General features: G+C 44.8%; 6 protein-coding genes across 15 annotated transcripts; 3 read left to right on the top strand and 3 right to left on the bottom strand.

Moving 5' to 3' along the window:
- Positions 1–227: 227 nt before the first annotated feature.
- Positions 228–2,217, bottom strand: LOC120445449 (glutamate transporter polyphemus). 7 transcript variants are annotated; one of them, XM_039625890.2, is made up of 7 exons: positions 2,046–2,217; positions 1,924–1,989; positions 1,693–1,843; positions 1,151–1,630; positions 913–1,091; positions 648–797; positions 228–561 (listed from the first exon to the last, which is right to left on the bottom strand). In XM_039625890.2, the coding sequence occupies exons 1-7, from the start codon at positions 2,117–2,119 to the stop codon at positions 330–332; spliced, it is 1,332 nt and encodes a 443-aa protein (XP_039481824.2). In that variant the 5' UTR covers positions 2,120–2,217; the 3' UTR covers positions 228–329. The 7 variants fall into 7 exon arrangements, with proteins under 7 accessions (XP_039481824.2, XP_039481823.1, XP_039481821.1 ...); XM_039625889.2 differs by having other exon boundaries at positions 228–555; positions 625–797; XM_039625887.2 differs by having other exon boundaries at positions 625–797.
- A 5,080-nt stretch (positions 2,218–7,297) lies between these two features.
- LOC120446648 (DNA-directed RNA polymerases I, II, and III subunit RPABC1) lies at positions 7,298–8,127 on the top strand. Its single transcript, XM_039627719.2, has one exon. The coding sequence runs from the start codon at positions 7,385–7,387 to the stop codon at positions 8,015–8,017; it is 633 nt and encodes a 210-aa protein (XP_039483653.1). The 5' UTR covers positions 7,298–7,384; the 3' UTR covers positions 8,018–8,127.
- Positions 8,128–8,542: 415 nt separating this feature from the next.
- LOC120447223 (NADH dehydrogenase [ubiquinone] 1 alpha subcomplex subunit 6) lies at positions 8,543–9,175 on the top strand. The gene is made up of 3 exons (XM_039628742.2): positions 8,543–8,748; positions 8,825–8,940; positions 8,995–9,175. The coding sequence occupies exons 1-3, from the start codon at positions 8,619–8,621 to the stop codon at positions 9,121–9,123; spliced, it is 375 nt and encodes a 124-aa protein (XP_039484676.1). The 5' UTR covers positions 8,543–8,618; the 3' UTR covers positions 9,124–9,175.
- Positions 9,176–9,185: 10 nt separating this feature from the next.
- LOC120447221 (zinc finger protein 175) lies at positions 9,186–11,996 on the bottom strand. Its single transcript, XM_039628740.2, has 6 exons — positions 11,276–11,996; positions 10,907–11,212; positions 10,658–10,849; positions 10,501–10,602; positions 9,767–10,445; positions 9,186–9,712 (listed from the first exon to the last, which is right to left on the bottom strand). Exons 1-6 carry the CDS (start codon positions 11,967–11,969, stop codon positions 9,457–9,459), a joined length of 2,229 nt encoding a protein of 742 aa, XP_039484674.2. The 5' UTR covers positions 11,970–11,996; the 3' UTR covers positions 9,186–9,456.
- A 325-nt stretch (positions 11,997–12,321) lies between these two features.
- Positions 12,322–13,459, top strand: LOC120447222 (tigger transposable element-derived protein 6). Its single transcript, XM_039628741.2, has 2 exons — positions 12,322–12,594; positions 12,660–13,459. Exons 1-2 carry the CDS (start codon positions 12,482–12,484, stop codon positions 13,222–13,224), a joined length of 678 nt encoding a protein of 225 aa, XP_039484675.1. The 5' UTR covers positions 12,322–12,481; the 3' UTR covers positions 13,225–13,459.
- A 260-nt stretch (positions 13,460–13,719) lies between these two features.
- On the bottom strand, positions 13,720–19,729 carry LOC120447224 (transcription factor E4F1). 4 transcript variants are annotated; one of them, XM_044005770.1, is made up of 13 exons: positions 19,166–19,725; positions 18,996–19,107; positions 18,517–18,933; positions 18,303–18,452; positions 18,132–18,245; positions 17,690–18,058; positions 16,201–16,926; positions 15,951–16,130; positions 15,797–15,892; positions 15,564–15,599; positions 15,203–15,478; positions 14,145–15,051; positions 13,720–14,086 (listed from the first exon to the last, which is right to left on the bottom strand). In XM_044005770.1, exons 1-13 carry the CDS (start codon positions 19,544–19,546, stop codon positions 13,882–13,884), a joined length of 3,969 nt encoding a protein of 1,322 aa, XP_043861705.1. In that variant the 5' UTR covers positions 19,547–19,725; the 3' UTR covers positions 13,720–13,881. The 4 variants fall into 4 exon arrangements, with proteins under 4 accessions (XP_043861705.1, XP_043861704.1, XP_043861707.1 ...); XM_044005769.1 differs by having other exon boundaries at positions 14,145–15,054; positions 19,166–19,724; XM_044005771.1 differs by lacking the exon at positions 13,720–14,086 and having other exon boundaries at positions 14,912–15,118; positions 19,166–19,729.
- Positions 19,730–20,011: the final 282 nt, after the last annotated feature.

The raw sequence follows: 20,011 nt of genomic DNA on the forward strand, positions 1-20,011 counted from the left end.
GCTCAGCTAATTAAACGTGGCGTATACTTGATGTGCGCCTAGCCCAGTCGAGCATACGCCACGTTGAGCAAACAAGGAGCGGCCGCCAGAGCTTAGACAACCGACTTAATAGGGGATAAGCCAGCAGCCGGCAAACACTTGGCTGGCAATTAATTAAAAGCCCCCGAACAAGCAACCAAATATTTGGTTCTTAAGCGCGAAAACTCAAAGGAATGAGGGCAGACAACTTGGTAAATCCGATTTTATTTCCAACAATAAGCTCCAGAAGCTGAGAAAATCCAAAAGTGCAGCCCTGTCTCCCCTACATACTGCTGAGTGTCAACTGAAAATCACAGATCAGTTGCTTCAAGGCCACCGTGCAGCCCACTGTCCCAAAAATAAGACCAATCAGGATAAGTACTACATCCCGAATCAGCTTCCACATCAGCCGGCCATATCCCACGCTGTAGTTCAGGAACACATCGATTAGTGCCGGACACAGGAGGTTCAGGTTGCTCAGCGAAAAAGCGCCTTCCAGTTCCGTGAGAGCCGCTAGATTGGGCACACCAATCGCCACTGCACCTACGAAAATGCAGAAGTCCAGTGGTGGGTTTTTAATATTCTTTTTTTAAGTGTAAAACTCACCTGTTAGCAATAGGAACACTAACCGAACTAAGTATTCCATCAGCGTGCGATTCCTTTCATTCGCTTCCGATTTCTCATAGTCGCTAAAGATCACAGTGACCACTACAAATCCATTCAGAGGATAACTCAGAAATATTCCAGAGGCTATGAAGACCTTTATGAACTGGGAAAGGCTACGCAGAAAATATAAATATATATATACGTAAGAATATATATTATCGCATTGAATAAAATAAATGAAATTCAGTTGAATAGTTTGAAAAGCTAACTAACAATTGTATTACGCACATTTCATCCTGTGGAATATTTAGGGTAATACTGGCATGGACACTCTCCCCAAAACGCCAATAGCCGATAATGCCAAAAAACATGTTGGACAGCAGGATGAACAAAACTGCAAGGTTGAGAACTCCGAAGAGGCCCAGATAGCTCTGCGGATGTGCCATATGGGCCTCAACAACGAGCATCTGGAGAATGGGAATCCTAGAAGTTCTCAAGATATGTTACACAAAGTGATGAAACTTACAGAACCCACGGCTGTGAGGGAAAAGGCGGCGATGGCAAAGAATTCAACCCATTCGACTGGAGGCGTGGCCAGCTCGCGATCCTTAATATTGGGAAGACCATTGAACAGATAGTACATGATAAGGGCGAATCCGGCGTATAGCAGGAAGTTAGAGACCAAATTCAAGGGTACCAAATACTTTAACCGGCGTATCATAAAGAGCGGCAAAAGCAGCAAACAGGCGGCCAACACATAATACCTTTCGTTGTACCTCTCACCATAATGGTCACCAATCTCCTTGAAGTTCTTGGACACGAAAACCAGGTAAACGGTGCACAGCAGGAACTGACCGAAGACCAAAACACAAGTGGTCAGAAAACTAGCGGCCCGGCCAAAGCAATTGACCCACTTGGGACCCTCCTCGTACGCAATCCTCACGGCCTCCGGCATGGAAACTTGAGGAACCAGGCGTCTCCGACAGCACTCCGTCATGCCAGCTATCTGTTGAAGTCGTGAGGTATTTAAAGAGGGGATCCGGTTGGTCGAGGTAGCCACTTACAGACCAGCAAGTGGATGGAGTACGTCAGGAGTATCATCAGTAGAATGGACATCACGGCGCCCACCACGAATCCCGAGCACCGGAAGGCCAACGGCATCGCCAGGATGCCCGTTCCAATCACACATTTCAGCAGGGAAATGAAGGCGTCACAGTTACTTTGGGTGAAATGGCAAATTAAGCCATATGTTCATTAAGTTTATTATTCGCATCCTTCAATATCGCACATAAAACTCACGTTAGGGGCACCTCCACACTGCGCTTCTCGTACGGATTGTAGATGTAGAAAGAGGTCATGGACTGGCTGCAAAGTAGCCTTTATATTGATCCGAAAGGGAAACGGAAGCACAACACACTCACACTATGGTCGGCGGCTCATTCTGCGGGCCAGGATCGTCCCGGTTTTGGGCCTGATCCTGCGGCTTTGGCTCCATACCCTTGGCAACATCAGCGGCAGCGAAGCGAAAGAGTCAGGCACAAAATAGCTACAAAAAACACAAAGACAACGAAAACTGTCCCGCACTTTTGACAACAATTCCAAATTAGTTTAGTCGCTTGCGTAGCTCAGTTTCCATCCCCATTCCAATTCCCATTCTCATTTCCATTTCCGTTTCCGGTTTCCAACAATGCAGCTGCGCACATTCAATTCACTTACGTTTGATAACTGGCGTTGCATTTAGCACTGCCACTGCAATCCTGCCGCAGCCCAATCAAAATGGCTGCACATGCGCACCCATTATCATAATAAGCGCAACTTATTGCCCGTTTCGCGGTCCTGCAGGACATAAAGTTCTCTAACTAACGGCGGATTGGTCCTGTGGTCGCAGGACGAAGGTTTCCGCGCTTGGCTACGGTTAGCCCAAATTGTGGTGGAATTACCAGGCTAATATAAAACATGGTAATTTCAAACTGGTTTAGCTTACTAAATTACATTCGCACTCATCGGAAAACTTGCAACAAATCCTTTTTTTGGAATATTTTGTTACTACTAACCGTGTACTTAGAAACAGATATCTCAAATTAAAGAAGCAGCCCAATTTCATCAGCATGAACCCATCCTGAACCTATTCCCCCGTGCCATGGCTTCACTGTAGCCCTTGGCTGATGGTAATCTCCGGCTGCACCACGTCCTCCTCCCCTGCCGCCTGAATCGCGGGATTCCCGGGCTGCCGGAGGACGATTGTCATGCCAGAATGCGCACTTCCGCGTCCGCATTTAGTTAGTTGTTGTGTCTCTGGGTGAGTTTAACAGTAAATTGAATTAAAATTTATTGTGCAAATTGCAGAATTCCGAAATCGCGCTGCTCTGCACTGCGATGAGCTCCGTTGCACAGAGGAGGACTCGCCGAGACAGCGGCGCAAATCCAATACAAATAAAATTAAGTAAAAATGCACAAAACGTGGGCAGTAAAGGGTAACCAGGGTGCACTACAAACATACACACACGTACATACTTGTATACTTGCATACATATACATACATGTGCGCGTCTGTGTTGGCACAGAAATATGCAAATGCGATATTGTCGCTGGGCGACATTTACAACAATTACAATAACAACGAGGGCACCTAACTGCGTGCGACATGTGACACGAGATTTCGAATGGAGGCGGTGGGGCGGGGCCATTTATAGCATATATTTTGCATAAAGGGAAATATGCAGCAGGATCTCCGACTGCTGCAAGCAAGGAGGGGAAAACGGGAAGCGGGAATCGGGAATCGGGCGAGAGCAGCGCAGAAATCAAATAAAACAAATTTGGAATTTTACAGCAGACAAGGAACCGAGCGGCAGCGTCGAAGGAACCAAAGAACTGCTTATGTGCGACAATGTCCTGGTCCCAGGACCACTTTCTTCCTTTCCATCCCTTGCTCGCCCTGCCTGCCCTCCTCTCCTGGCTGCCTCCACATGTTCCTTAAACTGTCAGCAATGTGCGAGTGCGAGAGTGCGAGTGCCAGTGCCAGTGTGTATGTTATGGAAACAAACAGACTGACATTCAATTTAAATTCCTATACAAATAATTGCACGGCATGGGCATGGGCATGGGCATGAGCGTGGGTCAGAGGGCTGCGATTCCGGCAGGGAGTTCACTGTGATTGCTGCCGCCTGCCACCGATAGATTGCAGCTCCCGGATAAAGCCCTTACCTGCCCCTAAGCTCGATTCTTCACAATACTTATGCACAAAGCGAATCCAGGACACTGGGGACTGCAGTGACTGAAATGCTATTGATAGTTGCAGAAATTAACCTAAAGCTACCCGGAGCAAAAAACACAAGCTTCAACATTCACCCTAAACGTACCAATACATGTTTCGTTTAAAATCCCTATAAATTACGCATCAGATGGACTGAAAAGCAATCACCATTAAATCCAATAACTTTATAATTGATTTTTAACAGTAAGTTGATCCTGCAAAATCGTCATAAATTCAATGAAGTTATCCCCTTTTTGGAACCATAAACTATAAGTGACATGGTCCTTATTAAATAACTACTAAAATACATTTATTGCCGAAGGCCATTTAAAAAGCTTTGTATTGATTATAATTATAAACGGTTTAAATCTTTATAATTAATTTGTAACTAAGAGATTTTATATAAGTTTTCATGATCATGAAGTTCACACTATTTAACCACTTTTTGTGGCATTAACATTGAGTGTTAGGTATGCTCTTTTGAGACGAGGTTAAACAATAAGGTCAGGAACTGCACACTGATTTAAGTACACAAGCAGTGATGAATTTCCTGCTTTGCCCGTTTTTGGCCCAATGTCAATGGCCAGACTGCAGTCTCTAGCACATCCAGCTGAAATAATAATTATAAATTCCCGGTGCTGCTCGTCTGCCTGGATGCTCGCTCGCTTTATCCCCGCGCCATTATCCGTGGCTCGTCATCAGCTAAACCGAAAATAAATGCCATTTCCAACGAATTTCTCAATGCAGCGCACGCACAGGACGACGAGCCACGACCACAGCCACAAGGACATGCTGGCTTTTGTCCTTGCCAATTGGAGCTCAGGCGGCTCTCATCGAGGGCTGGAAAAGGTACAATGGGCTATCATTATCGAGCGTTTACTACCGAAGGTACTTCTATTTTTATTTGCATGTATGGAAAAGGCTAAAAGGATCATACACTTAATACTTTCACATATATAAATGATTATGTTTGTATAAAGAGCATAGCATTTAAATTTTGTGCATATATTAAAGGGACGAAAATCCACATACAGTTTATCCTTATAGTTCAGTACTGCAAGCCATGAAAAAGAATTATTTCAATCTGAAATGTAATATATGGTAGAAGCCATTGGTTATCCCTCGTGCGATTGTAGGTACACATCCTTCGTACCCTGGCAGGACTCCCCATGTTCGTCATCTCTGCTCCACCGACTCACCTGAAGTTGGGGATTTTGGCGGCGCCCCAAACATTATCGCCGCGCTTATCGCGTCGTCATCATCTGCGTTATCAACAGCTTAGCGTCGCCGCAAAAACTTTGCAAGTGCGCCACGTTCCGCTGCAGCGAGTGCCCCAGCACCGCCCCCTTCCGCGACTTACCCATTCCGTGCGCCTCAATAATTTTGATCAGATTTTCCGACGCGCTTGTCCAGCGGTGGTGTCGTGCTTCCTGCAATATTTTTGCATTTATAATGCAATTCATCGTTCATTTTTCATACTTGCACAAAGTGGATTTTTATTAGATTCCCTTTATACTCGCCACTTTTCCCCCTTCGCCCCGTCTTCCCTTCGTCCCCTCCCTCACTTCGGGAACTTTGTTTTCGCCATGCGTAGCCTGCACTTCTGCCCGCTTTTAATGTGGTCTGGTATATGACCGCTCCATATGGAGCGCTGGGCAACTTCGAAATTTCAATATCATCGCGCTGGGGATGGGTGACGGAACCAATAAATTCCAAATAAGTAGGAGTATAAGAATGCATTCGCAGGGAAAACTATTGCTAGTGGGGCTCGGGATTTTTCTTAATCTGGATAGCCACAAGTAGCCCTTTATCGAAAATGGAAAAATACAAAAAGAGATACAAAAATATTTCAGACATATGAATCTATTTTTTGAGACATAGTCCAGACCAGCAAGATTTCAAGATGCATGAACAACATATTTTAGATAAGATTTTTGAGATCTTCATGAGAAAAATATCTTTCCTTTCTCCCTTTAACTTTTGAGTTTTATGTAATAACTTTGTCACACAAATTCTAATTTTACACATAAATCATGATAGTAATTTAAAGAACGCTGTTTATGGAAGTTAAGAAACATAATCCACTTACCCAGTATTTATTGTTAGTGTCTTTAAATTCAGTCATGTCCTCGTGAGGAATTCCACACGCCCCCCGCTTTTAATAACTGCAAAAGTTCAAAGTGCGTGGCTTCATTTATTATGCATATTTTCTGCACAATTTGTCAATGCCGTTCGCGGTCGTATGAGGCCGTCGAGGAAAAACTATTTGGAAAACAAACGCCAAACCAGCTCCCATACACATTGCGAATTTTCTATTAAATAAACTGTCAGTCATTGACGATGGTGCGTCGGCGACGTGCGGATGCGAAAGTCATACCCGATGATGTTCCAAATAATTGCACTCGGCAGTGGGAAATAGGATGGAAAATGTGTGGAAAGGCGGGCTGGGAAATATTAACGGCATTTTTAGTGAGCGGCACGCAGACAAAGGATAAGAAGAGCGGCATGCCACCGCAGCATATTATTTGCCCGTCTGCGTCCTAATTGAATGTTGCACGTAAAATATTGGAAGGAAAGTGAGTTGGGTTCATTTAGGGCTCACTAAACGTGAGCTGGGGAGTTCATACATATGTTATGTACATATGTACATATATACATACATATATGTTTATCACATTTTGATTGCATTAAAAATGGGTGTGGAAAATAATAAAAAATGGAAAACCACAAGACATTGTCAGATATCCATTGAGTTAACGGTTACATCTTAAAAGTTTAATATATTTTGGACCAATAAAAAATTTTTTAAAGTCCAACATGCTTAAACCTAAGCAGTTGGAAAAGGGATCGATCTTCTTAACCAAATACAAAAGGTGTACCTTCTTCATTTACAAAAAAAAAAAAATGCACTTGTGAATTAGAATCAATTGTAATGAATTGCTTGGACCTGTCTGTCTATCCAGCGATCGGTTAATATACATATTTAATTTTCGTTCTATTTTTAATTTAATTTCCTATAAGTCTATTAGCCCTTGAACTCTACTGATGCAATCATGCAAGGTGATCCGAGCACGGTGCTCCGTACAAGGTGTCTCGTGTACGGTACCCCGTACAAGGTGCGCCGTACCCTTTGGGTTCTAAAGGTCGCTCCGTACAAGGTGCCCTTTATATTCTTGGTCCTTTTTTTAAAGGTCTACTGCTTTTAAAAAAGGGGAGCCAAAATCAAAAAAAAAAAATCACTTGTTAACTTGAATTAAACTTTGTGGCTTTTAATTTCGGTACAAACTTTTTCATTACCGAGCTAAAAATGTTAAAATTATTACACCACCAAATTATTACCACTCTTATAAATCGGTTTGAGTATTCGCTAAATATGCGACCAATGAACCTCTTTCGTATTTGCTGCAGCTGTCGAATGGTATTATTGGCAGCGGCACGCTCTGGTCCTACTATCGCATCCGCGTGCTCTGTTTATAATTTAGAAATTGTAAATTTTTGCAAATAACCATGGACGACGAAGCGGAAACCTACAAGCTGTGGCGCATTCGCAAGACCATCATGCAGCTGAGCCACGATCGGGGTTACCTGGTGACCCAAGACGAGTTGGACCAGACTCTGGAGCAGTTCAAGGAGATGTTTGGCGACAAGCCCAGCGAAAAGCGGCCCGCTCGCTCCGATTTGATAGTTTTGGTGGCCCACAATGACGATCCCACGGACCAGATGTTTGTCTTCTTCCCCGAGGAGCCAAAGATCGGCATCAAGACCATCAAGACGTACTGCACCCGTATGCAAGAAGAGAACATCCACCGGGCCATCGTTGTGGTTCAGGGCGGAATGACGCCCTCCGCCAAACAATCTCTCGTGGATATGGCCCCCAAGTACATCCTGGAGCAGTTCCTCGAATCCGAGCTGCTCATCAACATCACAGAGCACGAACTGGTCCCGGAGCACGTGGTCATGACCGTCGAGGAAAAACAGGAGCTGCTGAGCCGTTACAAACTGAAGGAGAACATGTTGATGAGGATCCAGGCGGGCGATCCCGTGGCCCGATACTTCGGACTCAAGCGCGGCCAGGTGGTTAAGATCATCCGTTCCTCTGAGACGGCGGGGCGGTACATATCCTACCGATTGGTGTGCTGATACTGGACTTTTGAACCACCGACTTCCGATCATTATACGTATTTTAAGAACTCTAAGATTTAAGGAAAAGGCAGCGAGTTGTATACATTAATAAATCGCAATCTTTTCGACGATTCTTGTTTGGTATGGGTAACAAAAAATGTACTTCCTTGAATATTAGGAATTTACTAAAGTAAAGAAATAGTTGGAAGTCTCATCTCTCTTACTTACGATAAAAAATACTACAAGTTGGCAAACTAAAATTAATTAAAGTAGCATATTTATTTTAGTTTTAACAAGTATTTAAGATCTAAAGTGATTTTTTATTGGTTTCTTTGTGGAGCGCTTAGGAAATCCAATTACAAACTTTTCTTACATTACAAAATTTACTGTGGGTATTTTAAGTTATCCTTTTCATAAAAGAAAAACCGTAGGAATTAAGGGAAATCAAAATTTATAAGCAAACAACATTTTTTATTGAAACAAATACAAAAATAATTTTTTTTAAATATTTTAACAGAGTTTTGCTTTTGTCCATTTGTGCATACTGAACTGCGGTCACACTGTTCTGCTTGAAGCAATTCGGTCGTAGGAAAAACAGAAAGAAATAAAAACAAATCAAATGGCCGGACGTGAAGCCGTGAAGCGAGCCGTGCAGCAGGTGCGTCCCATCCTGTCCGTGGACCGGGAGGAGGCCCGCAAGCGCGCCCTCAATTTGTACAAGGCCTGGTACCGCCAGATTCCCTACATCGGTAAGTGCTCCTGGTTATGTCATCAGAGTGCGCATCCGTATCCCGACGCCATATAATGCCATCCATACCCTTGCAGTCATGGACTACGACATTCCCATGTCCGTGGAACAGTGCCGGGACAAGCTTCGCGAGGAATTCGTAAAGCATCGCAATGTGACCGACATCCGGGTGATCGACATGCTGGTCATCAAGGTAAAACCATCCACAAACGATAAATGCTGAAGGTCATCATATCCTCTTACGCAGGGCCAAATGGAGCTTAAGGAATCCGTGGAGATCTGGAAACAGAAGGGCCATATCATGCGCTACTGGAAAGAGTCGCAAGAACCCAAGCCCACCGACTTCCTCTCAAAATTCATCCAGGGCGTTAATTAGTTATTGAAATTGAAATAGTTTAAATACAAACTCCGACAGAGTGTAAAACGAACCCAAGGGAGTTTTGTGCGCTTCAGAAACGCGTGTGTCCTTGTTTATTGAGATTGTGACTTCAAAAATATCATGGTTTCACTGTGAATACATATATATGAATGTTCAGATCTGAATTTGTTGAGCAAAATAGTTGTTCAAACTTAAACAGTGGTGGTGTATTAATGCTATTTCGGTTAGGGCGATTTGTAAAGTGCAGACAGTCTTCTTGCTCTCGTCAGCTAGTATTTGTGCCGTTTCAATTTGTAAATTCTATGCAGGTAGATTGATCTTCGCCTGTTTTTAAGGTATCAAATTTAGCAGGTTGTCCAGAGTGGCGGAGCTGGCAAAGAGATCTGTAGTTATGTCGTCATAATCCACGCCCAGGCTCTCCAGCTCTGTAAAACAGTCTTCCGTGAGGCCTGGAATCTCCAGCGAGTTGATCGACTTGTTGAATGCATCGTGACGATTGGTGTAGCCCTTCTTCTCGCGGAACATTTCAGCCAACTGCTCGTCGCTCAGCTCGATGCCATGCACCTTCTTGGAATGTTGGCGGAATCTGAAACAGGCATAGTTAGGAATTTCGGTCCCATTGATAGATTAAATTACGTACTTGCTGCGATCAGCGAACTCGCTGGTGCAATTTTGACACTTGTACGGGTAATCCATGTGCTCGTACTGATGCTGACGCCTTCGCCACCTGGTCTTCGTCTCAAAGTTGCACACCTCACAGCGCCAGACCTTCGACTTCTGGTGACTTCTTTGCTCGTGCTCGCGTAGCAAGGTCATATTTTGGAATTGATTGCCACAGGTTAGGCAGCTCACTGGTTCCTCGTTGACGTGAGCTCGTTCGTAGTGCACTCGCAACTCAGCCGAGTTAACGTAGTTAAGCGAGCACTTACTGCACTGAAAGTGCCTCTCCGAGTGCCGCTTGCGATGCATGGTTAGGGTTTCGGCGCTCTTGAAGCTCCGCCGGCAGATCTCACACTCGTGTACTGTTTCCACGGCATGAAGTTGCTGCAAGTGCAGCTCGTACTTGCGCATGCTGTTAAACTGCTGATCGCAGAAGCTGCAGTGCACGACATCCTTCACCTGACAGAAACGCTGGTGGCTGTGCAGGCTGGCCTTCTGGTTGAACACCTTGTCGCATGCCGTGCAGGCGTATGTTTCCGTTGGCGACACAGCAATTTGCACTGGAGTGTGCACCCTGGTGTAATGTTTTCTGGCCGAGCGCTGATCCTTAAAGATCCTGTCGCAAGCCGGACAATTCGCCTGCATATAGCAGTACATTTCTGGTGGATAAACACATTGAGTAATGGATCTCCTAGTCCGAATGTTAAAGCCTACCAAAATCACCATCTATTTTGTGATGTTCGATGAGATGCTTCTGCATTTCATTCCTGTCTTTCGTCTCATAACTATTGCAAGGTCGGCACTTGAAGTTTTGATCTGAAACAAAACTCATAGGATCGGTGCAAGGAAGTAAATAGAAAAAGCAGCTCACTTTTGTTTAGACCAATTATATCGTCTTCGATCATAGAAATCTTGTGAATACTTTTGTAATGAATTTGTAGCTGCTCCGCATCGGTATGCGAGTATTGGCAGATGTTGCATTTCAGAATGGGTATATTGGCCATCGTACTGCTAGTCGTGGCCAGCTTAATTAAGAGTGGAGATGAGACCTCTATTCCATTGGCTAGAAAGCAAGAATTGATAACTATGAAAAGGCTATAAATAGTTTAGATATACTTGCATTTCATCTGAGTTTCATTGTTGGGGTCCTTCTTGGGACTTTGGCTACAACCGTCGTCGTTTAGAGTCATCTCCAGAGCGCGTTGTATAAGGTCACACTCCTCATCCGTCACATCGCCGTTTTTGTTATTGAAACTGTAATTGTTATTATTCTCACCATTTTTTTCCGCGACGGATACGACCATAACAGTCTCTCCAGGTGTAATACTGTTCTCAAAGAAGGTCTCATTGTTTTTGGCATCCGAGCCGTCGTTCTCGTCTTCCTCCTCCAGATCATTGGTGTCGTACTTGACATCAAAAAGAATTACTTTTTCGGGGTGAAATTATGTATGTTAGGGTACATGTTAAGGTAAGAAATCAAGAAGGGTACCTTCATCTTCCTTCGGCGCCGTCTTGCTGCTCGATGAAGCGTCGACATCCAGTCGTGGAACCTTGGTTCCTCGCATGTAGAGGACATTCTCCTCGATGGGACCCGTAGTCGCACCCTCGTAGCCCTCAACAAACTGCTCGAACTCCTGGCTAAACTGGTTCCAGGGGATCGTTTCGTTGCTGGCCTTCCGTTTAAGTTCTCCAGTGGGACTGGGCAGTTTTACGCTTTTAGCTTCGGCCTGGAGCTTGAGATTCGACTCCAGGGCCATCTCGACAAAGTGCATAGCCACCTCCAGGGCGCGACAGCACCGCACGCAGATCTGCATGGGCCACAGGTAGCCACCTGGACTAATGACCCGCAGGTCCAGGTTGGTGCACTGCTTCAGACTCTGGGCGTAGGTCCGACTTTTTTGCAGGTTGGGCACCTCGGCGCTCAACTGCACGGTTTTCCGGTCCACCGATAGACACGCTCGACACTTGGAGCCCTTGTTCAGCTTGTTCATGGCCAGCAGCGCGGGACCCGGTACGGAAGCGTCCATGGCGCTGCGGTTGATCAAGATGCTCCTCTGCGCTGGATTATCAGTTTGTGGTAGGCGTTTCAAAATATGTTCGGCAAACAATGTGTATTGTATTTTATACCGCTCTTTTGTGATCAAAAGCAGTGTGACCGTGTCTCGAGTCACACATGTTCCCATGCCGGCTGCCAGGAGCGTATTTTTAGATTCAAGGGCGTACCCAAAGGAGTCCGGGGTTAATCCACTTCTTATGGGAGCCAAAGGAGTCCGGGGTTAATCCACTTCTTATGGGAGCCAATTTGCAGGTGTATTGCATATATACTTACATGATTACAATGGCTGTTGCGTTCGGGCAGTAAATTTTGAGTTACAGTCGCTGATCTGAAAATGTTTCAGGGGCTATAGCCTTTGCGGTTCGCCTTCAAAAATAGCTACAATACTGGACAAAAGTATTCTTTAGAAATAATTAAAAATAAAAAGTTCTTTATCGCCCATTAACCCCCGTTAAAAAAAACTTGCATACGCCCTCGCCTTTTGTACGTGCTTTCGCTCTGGTCACACTGCACCGAGTATATGTGGGCGGACGGACACTCCCTTGAGCGGACAAGAAAACTGTCTAATTTTGCAGCGAGTTCCACCAATTTCGACAGATAATAGTGTTCATCGCTCACTAGTAATGTTCGTCTCCAAATATGCTACCGGGAAGAGTCAGGAAAACTAGAACACTGCTCACTTTGGAGGAGAAAATGGAGGTAATCCGGTCCCAGGAGCGAAATAAGCTAACGGTTCGGGATCTGGCTAAGAGGTAAGGTCAATGCTTGATACATACATACATACAAATGAATAAGTAAAAGTAACGAATTTCTGCAGATTTAACATTGGGAAGACACAAGCAGCAGACATTTTGAAGCACAAACAGTCGATTAAAGAGGGTTTGTTGACCGGAGAACTGAAAATGAACCAGATGCGAAGGAATCCCCTCAGTCAGCGGGGCGCCCAGATCGATGAGATGTGCTTCGATTGGTTCTCGCGAGTTCGGAGCGAAAACATACCCATATCAGGGGAAATGGTCCGGGAGAAGGCCAAGCAGATAGCGGTGGAACTGGGCTACTCCAATTTCTCCGCATCCTCCGGATGGCTGGAGAAATGGCGGAAGCGACACAACATCGGTTACAATGCCACCGGCGACAGCCTGGATCTACAGGAGTTCGAGGCCATTCTGGTCAAAAGCGAACCCATATCGAATAAGGATGATTGTGATGAGCCTTATCCCGTGACTTTGATAGAGCCTATCTACTCCACCGAAGAGGCTATGATGCAGTTGGCCCGCCTAAAGGAATTCGCTAAGGATGACTATGTTTCCTACCAGCAGTTGCTCAGCCTGGAAAACCAGTGGAGCTGGAAGTGGAACATTTTTAAGAAGGAGCTTCCTTGACCTAAGCAGGCAATATAAATGCAATTTTGGTCGAATCTAGTAGTAAAAGTTATTTAATGTATGTTTATTTTATAAGTATAACATCGTTGAAGATTACTAATCTTTCTTTCTTTAAAACTATTGGGTTATTCTATCCATGACATCGCTCGTAATTATATAAAATACACGACTCATAAGAGCCGCTTGCCAAAAAAAAAATTATATATATATATAATGAAGAATTTTAAACACTATATGTGAAGCGTTTCTCTTTGGCCATTACAGAGCCAGCTGGTAGAGGTTGCCTCAATCATGCTTGGGAATCGAATGGATTAATTACTGTCACCTTAAGACGGTGAGATGGTGGCGGATTGTTATGTCTAAAGCGAATCCGTAAGTTGCATGTAGCCATTTGTGCAAGCCTACTTTTGAATCCACATAATACATTGAAAATTTCACTTTCACTGGCTGGAATCTATCTGTCTATAAATGATCATTCGTCTGTATTTCAGCTAATTTTATATGAGAGATTGTGTTTAATGGCTTAGGGTACAACTTAACAGGAAAACTTCAAGACATTAGATGCGCTAAAACGATGGAGAGGAACAGTACTTAGACTATATCAAACTTTGTACATTGTGCGATTACTTTGCTTGATTGTAAGAGCGTAGACTGAAACTACTTGGAATTATCATCAGCTCCTGTGGGCTCCCCATTTTCTTCTCTTGCACAACCCACATCCTTTCGACGGCCCAGGTGCGCCCGGGGCATCGTGTCTTTAAGATCGTTAGGTTCGGCCTGGCGCTTAGCCTGGGATGAGATTTTATCCAACTCTTCGGTGGTGAGATGCAAATTATGGATTAGGACAACATGGCTTGCGAGTCTGCGTAAGAGAAATGATTTTAGAAGGCTTACAAACGATTATAAATTGAATTTCTCACCTGCCACGCCGCAAATAGGAGCGATCGCACTTAGGGCACTTGTAGGTTATCTCACCTTTGTGCATGCTCATATGATTCTTCAAATGCACATTGGACTGCTCCTCCTTATTGCAAACGGGACATATGTACCGTGTGCTCAAATGTGAGGCATTTTGATGGCGTACCAAATGGTGTTTGAAGGCAAAAGTCTTCCGGCAGCCATCCAAAGAGCACCGAAGCGTCTTATCCTTGCTGTGCTTGGCCTTCGTGTGCCGCTCGAGCTCTGCGATTGTTACAAAGGTTTTGGGGCACAGCTTGCACTGTGATTTCCGATTGCTGTGTCGCTTCATGTGGAACTTGAGCAACGTGAGCGTGCGGTACGATGTATTGCAGATGGCACACTTGTGCTGATAGCCCCACCGAGATCGTTCCGTGTTGGAGTGTAGCTCCATTTCATGCTTGACCAGCTTGCCCAGCTCGTCAAATGTTTGGCTACAGAGCTTACACACGTAAATGGAAGAGCGATGCAGACGGGTGTTGGAGCGTAAACCCTTCGCTGGCGAAGTTTCCAGGGCAGTGGTGGACAGCAGTTTGTCGCTTTCATTAATTGGGCTGCTGGATGAGGCATTGTCGGTAAAGGCTTTGGAGACGTCATGGATATTTGGCGACGATTGCTGGGCTTCGTCTCTCATTATGTCGTATTCAAAATCAAACGGTGTGGGCGTCGGAAAGAGAGTAGTTGACGATGAAGCTGTGGTTGTAACGGGTGACTCTGACGAATTAGCTTCCGCTGCAGCTGCCGCTGATATTGCTGCTGCTATTGCTGTTGTAGTCACCGCGGTGGCTGCGTCCAACGTTACGGGATCCAGTTCTTCCTCTAGCACCGCCGGTTCCGCGTGTTCTCCTGATCCATCATCTTTGCCGGCTACTTCTGGTGAGTACAACAACAATCAACGATCATTGTTCGTCGCCGAACAACAGCGTTTTTAGATTATCTTTTGAATTATGCGTTGGCGTGTGTTGGGCATAGTTGGAATGGGAATTTGAGTTGATTCGTGCAAGGCTACTGAGGCTCTTACCATTGCCATCGCCATTGCCTAAAGCAGCCGTCGTCATCTTCTCAGCCCCAACATCCGTCTGCATCATCTCATTATGCTGGCTATCCTCTATGACCGCGTTTTCTGGCCCAGATAAAGTTAACGATGATGTGGCCATGGTCGTCGTGGTGGCTTCCTCGCTTTGCGGCACTTGCATCTCTATAATTGTGTCCACCAAATGACTGCGCTGCAGATGGCGACTAAGGGTGGTCTTAGCAGCAAATGATCGAATGCAGCGCGGGCATTCAAATGGTAATTCTGTTGTTGGATTTAAGAGGTATTAATATAAAGCCATAAAGAAGTAAATGGTTTCTAAACCAATCAAAATAACCGAATTACTTACTGCGAATGATAAACACTTCGTTTGCATGCTCGGACACTAAAATGAAAATATAATTGATCATATTAGAAAAATTCCAAAAAAACATAGGCATAAATATAAATTATACCTTTAATAAAAAGTTTTCATGAAACAATACAAACTTATTAATTGACAATAATTGGAATGAATATAATCATTAATGATAGAAAAACCACAAGTATGGCTTCACATTTGTTGATATATTGTTTACTCACCTCCTTCATTAATCCCATGGTGGGCATTCAGATGCTTGCGCATCTCTGAATCTGATTCGCACTCGAACGGACACTTGGCGCACATGAGCATTGGTTCTGAAGGTAAATAGAAACTGCTGATGCTGTAAACTGAATTATACTTCATGCAGCTTACTCTTTATCCTGCCAGGATACAGATTTTCGATGTTGGTGCGGGCAACGGAAACCTTATCGCCCTTCGCCTGGACCATGTCCCTCGTGGGCATTCTCTTGTGCACAGTTTTGTAGTGTCTGATCAGCAGTCGCTTCATGTTGTAAAGGTTGGTGCACAACTCACAGCGATAGGGGGCCAGGCCTGAAGACGAATCAGATATGTGCATAAGTATTGGGTTACTAGAGCTATGTGACCGAGTCAGCTGACTTACCTCGGTGAATAAACATGTGGTTCTCGAATTTATACTGGCTGGTAAACTTCTTATTGCAGTAAATGCAGTAGGGCTTCTGCAGATGCTTCGACTGCTCGTCATCAAAGTCGTCCACATCATCATCGTCGCTGGTCAGCAGCAGATTTTGATCCGTGGCAGCATCATTGTTGTCATTCTCGTCATCGTTCTCGACGTCTTCTTCTTCCTCGCCCACTGCGTCCTCTTCCTCCTCGAAGTCCTCGAACAAATTCTCGGCATCAAAGTCCAGACTGATATTGTTATTATCAATCACGATGTCATCACCATCCACAACGGGCATATCATCCGCAGGAATTGTGCATATGGCAGCCACATCGGTGTTGTCAATGAAGTCCTGCATGTCGCCAAACATCGAATTGCCAGATATGTTTGCTGGTGTCTGCTGTACGGCTTCGTTTACCGGCAAATTTCCCTCTGAGATTTCGGGAAAGATTCCAAATGCATGGTTGCCGGCTTCTCCGGTGGATTCCACCACCGTTGTCACTGGCGCCGGGTTCGTCACAATCAGGGAATTGGAGGTTGCTGCATAGAAGAGCGGCGTCGCATCTACCACTACATTGATGTCGCCCGATTCAGTGATGGTCGTCGATGTTGTGGCCACCGGCTCTATTTGCTTCACTGGGTTGAGCATTGGTTGATGTACCGGTTGCTGCACTGGCGCTTGCGTTTCCACAACAGCAGAGGGATCTGGAAGATATTACATTACAAACACGCCAACAATATGAAACATATTTAAAGGAAAGCCGGGGAATTCAAACGAGTGTTCAAATTTAAACTGTTGGACTTAAATCAAATTTGGTTAGAGTGCAGGCTGGAGTAACTTAAAAACAACAACGGTAACTAAGAACATTTACTTATTATCAAAAACGAGATAAACTGCTCCTTTAAAGTCCTTACCGAAAGTCCACAATCCCTCCACTTGTAATCGATTTGCTCTTATTTACATGGAATAAAGGCCTCAACGTTTTTGTAGTTTCATCAGCGCGATGGCTAAAGGGATTCCCCAATCCTACCCGATAGTTAATGCCAAAAAACTAATTGCCATTATGATATGAGCATCAATTTACTAGAAAGAGGACATTGCCTTGATATACACGATACATTAAAAAGTACACTGTGTTATGCTAAGTTTGTATGTACAAAAAATTTTACAATTTCCAATTTGATTGCTATGATCTATATTTTCAAGGATAAACATTCAATTTTACTTCTGTGCCGAATTTTGGTTTATGGTTTGTCACAACATTACCGCAAAAAAAAAAAATTAAAAAAAGAAAATATTGCACAGTGAGTTAAAAGCTCAAAAAAAATCTAATGGACAAAATATACTCATTAAAGTAACGAAAAGCAGTGAGAATTTTCATTTGCAAATAATTTCATAACTGTCCAAAAACCCGGCGAAAACTGATACCAGTTCAAATGCCCTGGTTAAAACGATCTCAAGACTCACATTTAATGCCCAACGGGATGTCGATGTGATTTGATATCGTAGCTGGAGTCTGCTGCTTGGCGGCAACGCCTCTCGGTGTTGTTGGGGCAGGGTTGGCTGCCGGCTCGCCCGTCCAACTTGGACGCAGCTGCACCTCCGTGGGTTGCACCGTGTGCCGCTCCTTGTAGTGGATTCGCAACTGGCTAACGGTGGACGTTTCAAACAGACACATGTCGCACGAGTAAACGCGGGACTCTGCAACTTGCGCCTGATCCCTTCCGAACTTGCCATTTTCATCAAACCGATGGTGGACCATCTTGTAATGCTGTATAAGATCGGCGCTGCGCAGTGAGTAAAAAGTGCATTGGTCGCAGTAAAATTTGGGCAGATCTGTTTGAAAGAGAGTGAATTAGTCATCGGGTATGATAAACGACGGCTGTTAATGAAGGTGGAATAAACTAACTGCTGTGAGTCAACTGATGAGATTTTAGACGCGCTACAGTGGAAAATGCTTTCGGACACAATTTGCACTTGTGCTTGTAAATGGATGTTCCGCTGGCGGCTGGTTTTGTCTTGACTGTAAGCGTACAAAAAATAGTAGAAACGGTTTTTAAGTCTCGGGAAATGATCTTACTTTTTATCTGCGGCATCATATCCTCCACGATTAATTCGTTGACATCGATGTCCATAGGTTCATTTTGGCTGGACAGCAGATTTTGTAGGCTTATATTGACGTTGGCCGAATTATTCGGTTTGCTATCGTCAATATACTCGATGACCACGCCTAAAAAAAGATCATTATGAGTTTTTCATTTTGCAATAATTTGCTCCTTGCTCGCTCAACTTACCGCTTCCGTTAACCTGTTGCAGCGAACCATCGGGTAGAACGAGGTACTCTGTGCCGATGCTAACATTGGGCGTATCCATGGGCGGAAGGGTGGAGGTCAGGGTGTCCACTGCCGGTGCGGGTTCACCCATGCTGACGGCCAGCTGCTGCTCAATGTCTTGCAGTTGCTCGTTATCTATATGAGGCTGCGGCTGAACATAGTCTTCCGGCCTTAGTACGGTGGGTATCAGCAACTCCATGTCCTCAAGCGTACACACCGCCCTGAGCTCTTCTTCTTTTGGCGCTGGGTAATGCTTTGATTTTACGTGCTCCTCTGCCTGGCTAAGGGGCATGTTATGCATGGTCACATAGTGCTCGAACAAAACGCGTTGCTTCAACGATGTGAAACTGCACAGCTTGCAGTTGTACGACAGACCCTCTGGAAAAGAATTTTCATTTCAAGTTAAATAAATTACGGTTGTGGCGAAATTCAAACTGTACCTGCATGCTGACGAATGTGTTGTTTGAGCTCCAGGCGATTGTAAACCACTTCTCCGCAGACCTGGCACTCGTGCCGCATTGTTTTCAGGAGCTGTGTCCTCTCGGACCCCGGCTGAAAGGAGAAAACATAATATTGTACGCTGGAAAGGCGACCATTTAGGGCAACACACCTCTGCAGGCGCTGGCTCTTGAGCCAAAGTGCCATTCTGTCTCCTTGAGACCTTGGGACACAGCTTCCGGCACAGGATCTCGTGAGCACGCAGGGCATTCTGAAGGAAGTAGTAAGCAATCTGCAGGCTTTTGCTGCACTCGATGCAGATGTTCTGCGGCAGCTCCGGCGTATTCTCGGCGCTCACGCAGAAGAGCAGGCAACGGAGCAGCGGGATCTTCTCAGAAGCGTCCGCCGGGTCCAGGCTGCGCGCAACCGCCACCGAGTCCAGTTTGAGATACTCCACATTCGTCTTCAAGCAGCAGCGACATGACAACTTGTAGTCCACTTCGGCGCCCGAAATTTCGTCCGAGTACGGGCTCTTCCTCTTGTTCAGCGCCATCGTTCACGAGCTGCTCATCTGGTGGCACCCGTATCGCCAGCGGTCCGTTCGAAGCGATTAGCTGGTGTAGCGCCACAATTTATCACGTCTTAGCAAATAAAAGTTGATTGTTTTTCTCCACTCGCGTCGCGTCGAAATAAATTGGGGAGACAGGGTTGTTTGGCATTGGTGTTTTGTGCTGCAGGGCTGGCACACAATTACCAGGGCTGCGACTTCGGTCGATGTGCAGCGTCTATCGATAGGCCGACTCTTTCGCGCCATCACATTTTCACTTTCCCAGGGATACCAAACTTTTTTTGAAAATGTTTGCTATTATTTATTTCTATTACTCGCATTGTAGCATTACATAGACTCAGAGGAAAACTTAAACATGTAGTTAATAAAAAGTTGCTTACCCAATTGCTGTTATAAAATAAAAATTAAATATATCACGATTAAATAGTCCAACATTAAATGGTTTTTTGT

Source organism: Drosophila santomea, chromosome 2R, assembly GCF_016746245.2.
Source record: "Drosophila santomea strain STO CAGO 1482 chromosome 2R, Prin_Dsan_1.1, whole genome shotgun sequence".
NCBI lineage: Eukaryota > Metazoa > Arthropoda > Insecta > Diptera > Drosophilidae > Drosophila > Drosophila santomea.

Excerpts from the sequence above, each read along its gene's own strand:
- LOC120447221 (XM_039628740.2), bottom strand. The coding sequence starts at position 11,969 with ATGGGAACATGTGTGACTCGAGACACGGTCACACTGCTTTTGATCACA. Across the intron at positions 10,850-10,906 it reads CAATGAAACTCAGATGAAAT|CCAATGGAATAGAGGTCTCA; the intron begins GCAAGTATATCT and ends CTTGCTTTCTAG. Across the intron at positions 10,446-10,500 it reads CAAAATAGATGGTGATTTTG|AAATGTACTGCTATATGCAG; the intron begins GTAGGCTTTAAC and ends TTTATCCACCAG.
- LOC120447223 (XM_039628742.2), top strand. The coding sequence starts at position 8,619 with ATGGCCGGACGTGAAGCCGTGAAGCGAGCCGTGCAGCAGGTGCGTCCC. Across the intron at positions 8,749-8,824 it reads CCGCCAGATTCCCTACATCG|TCATGGACTACGACATTCCC; the intron begins GTAAGTGCTCCT and ends ATACCCTTGCAG. Across the intron at positions 8,941-8,994 it reads TCGACATGCTGGTCATCAAG|GGCCAAATGGAGCTTAAGGA; the intron begins GTAAAACCATCC and ends CCTCTTACGCAG.
- LOC120445449 (XM_039625887.2), bottom strand. The coding sequence starts at position 2,119 with ATGGAGCCAAAGCCGCAGGATCAGGCCCAAAACCGGGACGATCCTGGC. Across the intron at positions 798-912 it reads AATATTCCACAGGATGAAAT|CCTTTCCCAGTTCATAAAGG; the intron begins GTGCGTAATACA and ends TTTTCTGCGTAG. Across the intron at positions 562-624 it reads AGTGTTCCTATTGCTAACAG|GTGCAGTGGCGATTGGTGTG; the intron begins GTGAGTTTTACA and ends GCATTTTCGTAG.
- LOC120447222 (XM_039628741.2), top strand. The coding sequence starts at position 12,482 with ATGCTACCGGGAAGAGTCAGGAAAACTAGAACACTGCTCACTTTGGAG. Across the intron at positions 12,595-12,659 it reads GTTCGGGATCTGGCTAAGAG|ATTTAACATTGGGAAGACAC; the intron begins GTAAGGTCAATG and ends GAATTTCTGCAG.
- LOC120447224 (XM_044005769.1), bottom strand. The coding sequence starts at position 19,546 with ATGGCGCTGAACAAGAGGAAGAGCCCGTACTCGGACGAAATTTCGGGC. Across the intron at positions 18,453-18,516 it reads GCAACAGGTTAACGGAAGCG|GCGTGGTCATCGAGTATATT; the intron begins GTAAGTTGAGCG and ends ATCTTTTTTTAG. Across the intron at positions 15,893-15,950 it reads GTATCCTGGCAGGATAAAGA|AACCAATGCTCATGTGCGCC; the intron begins GTAAGCTGCATG and ends ATTTACCTTCAG.
- LOC120446648 (XM_039627719.2), top strand. The coding sequence starts at position 7,385 with ATGGACGACGAAGCGGAAACCTACAAGCTGTGGCGCATTCGCAAGACC.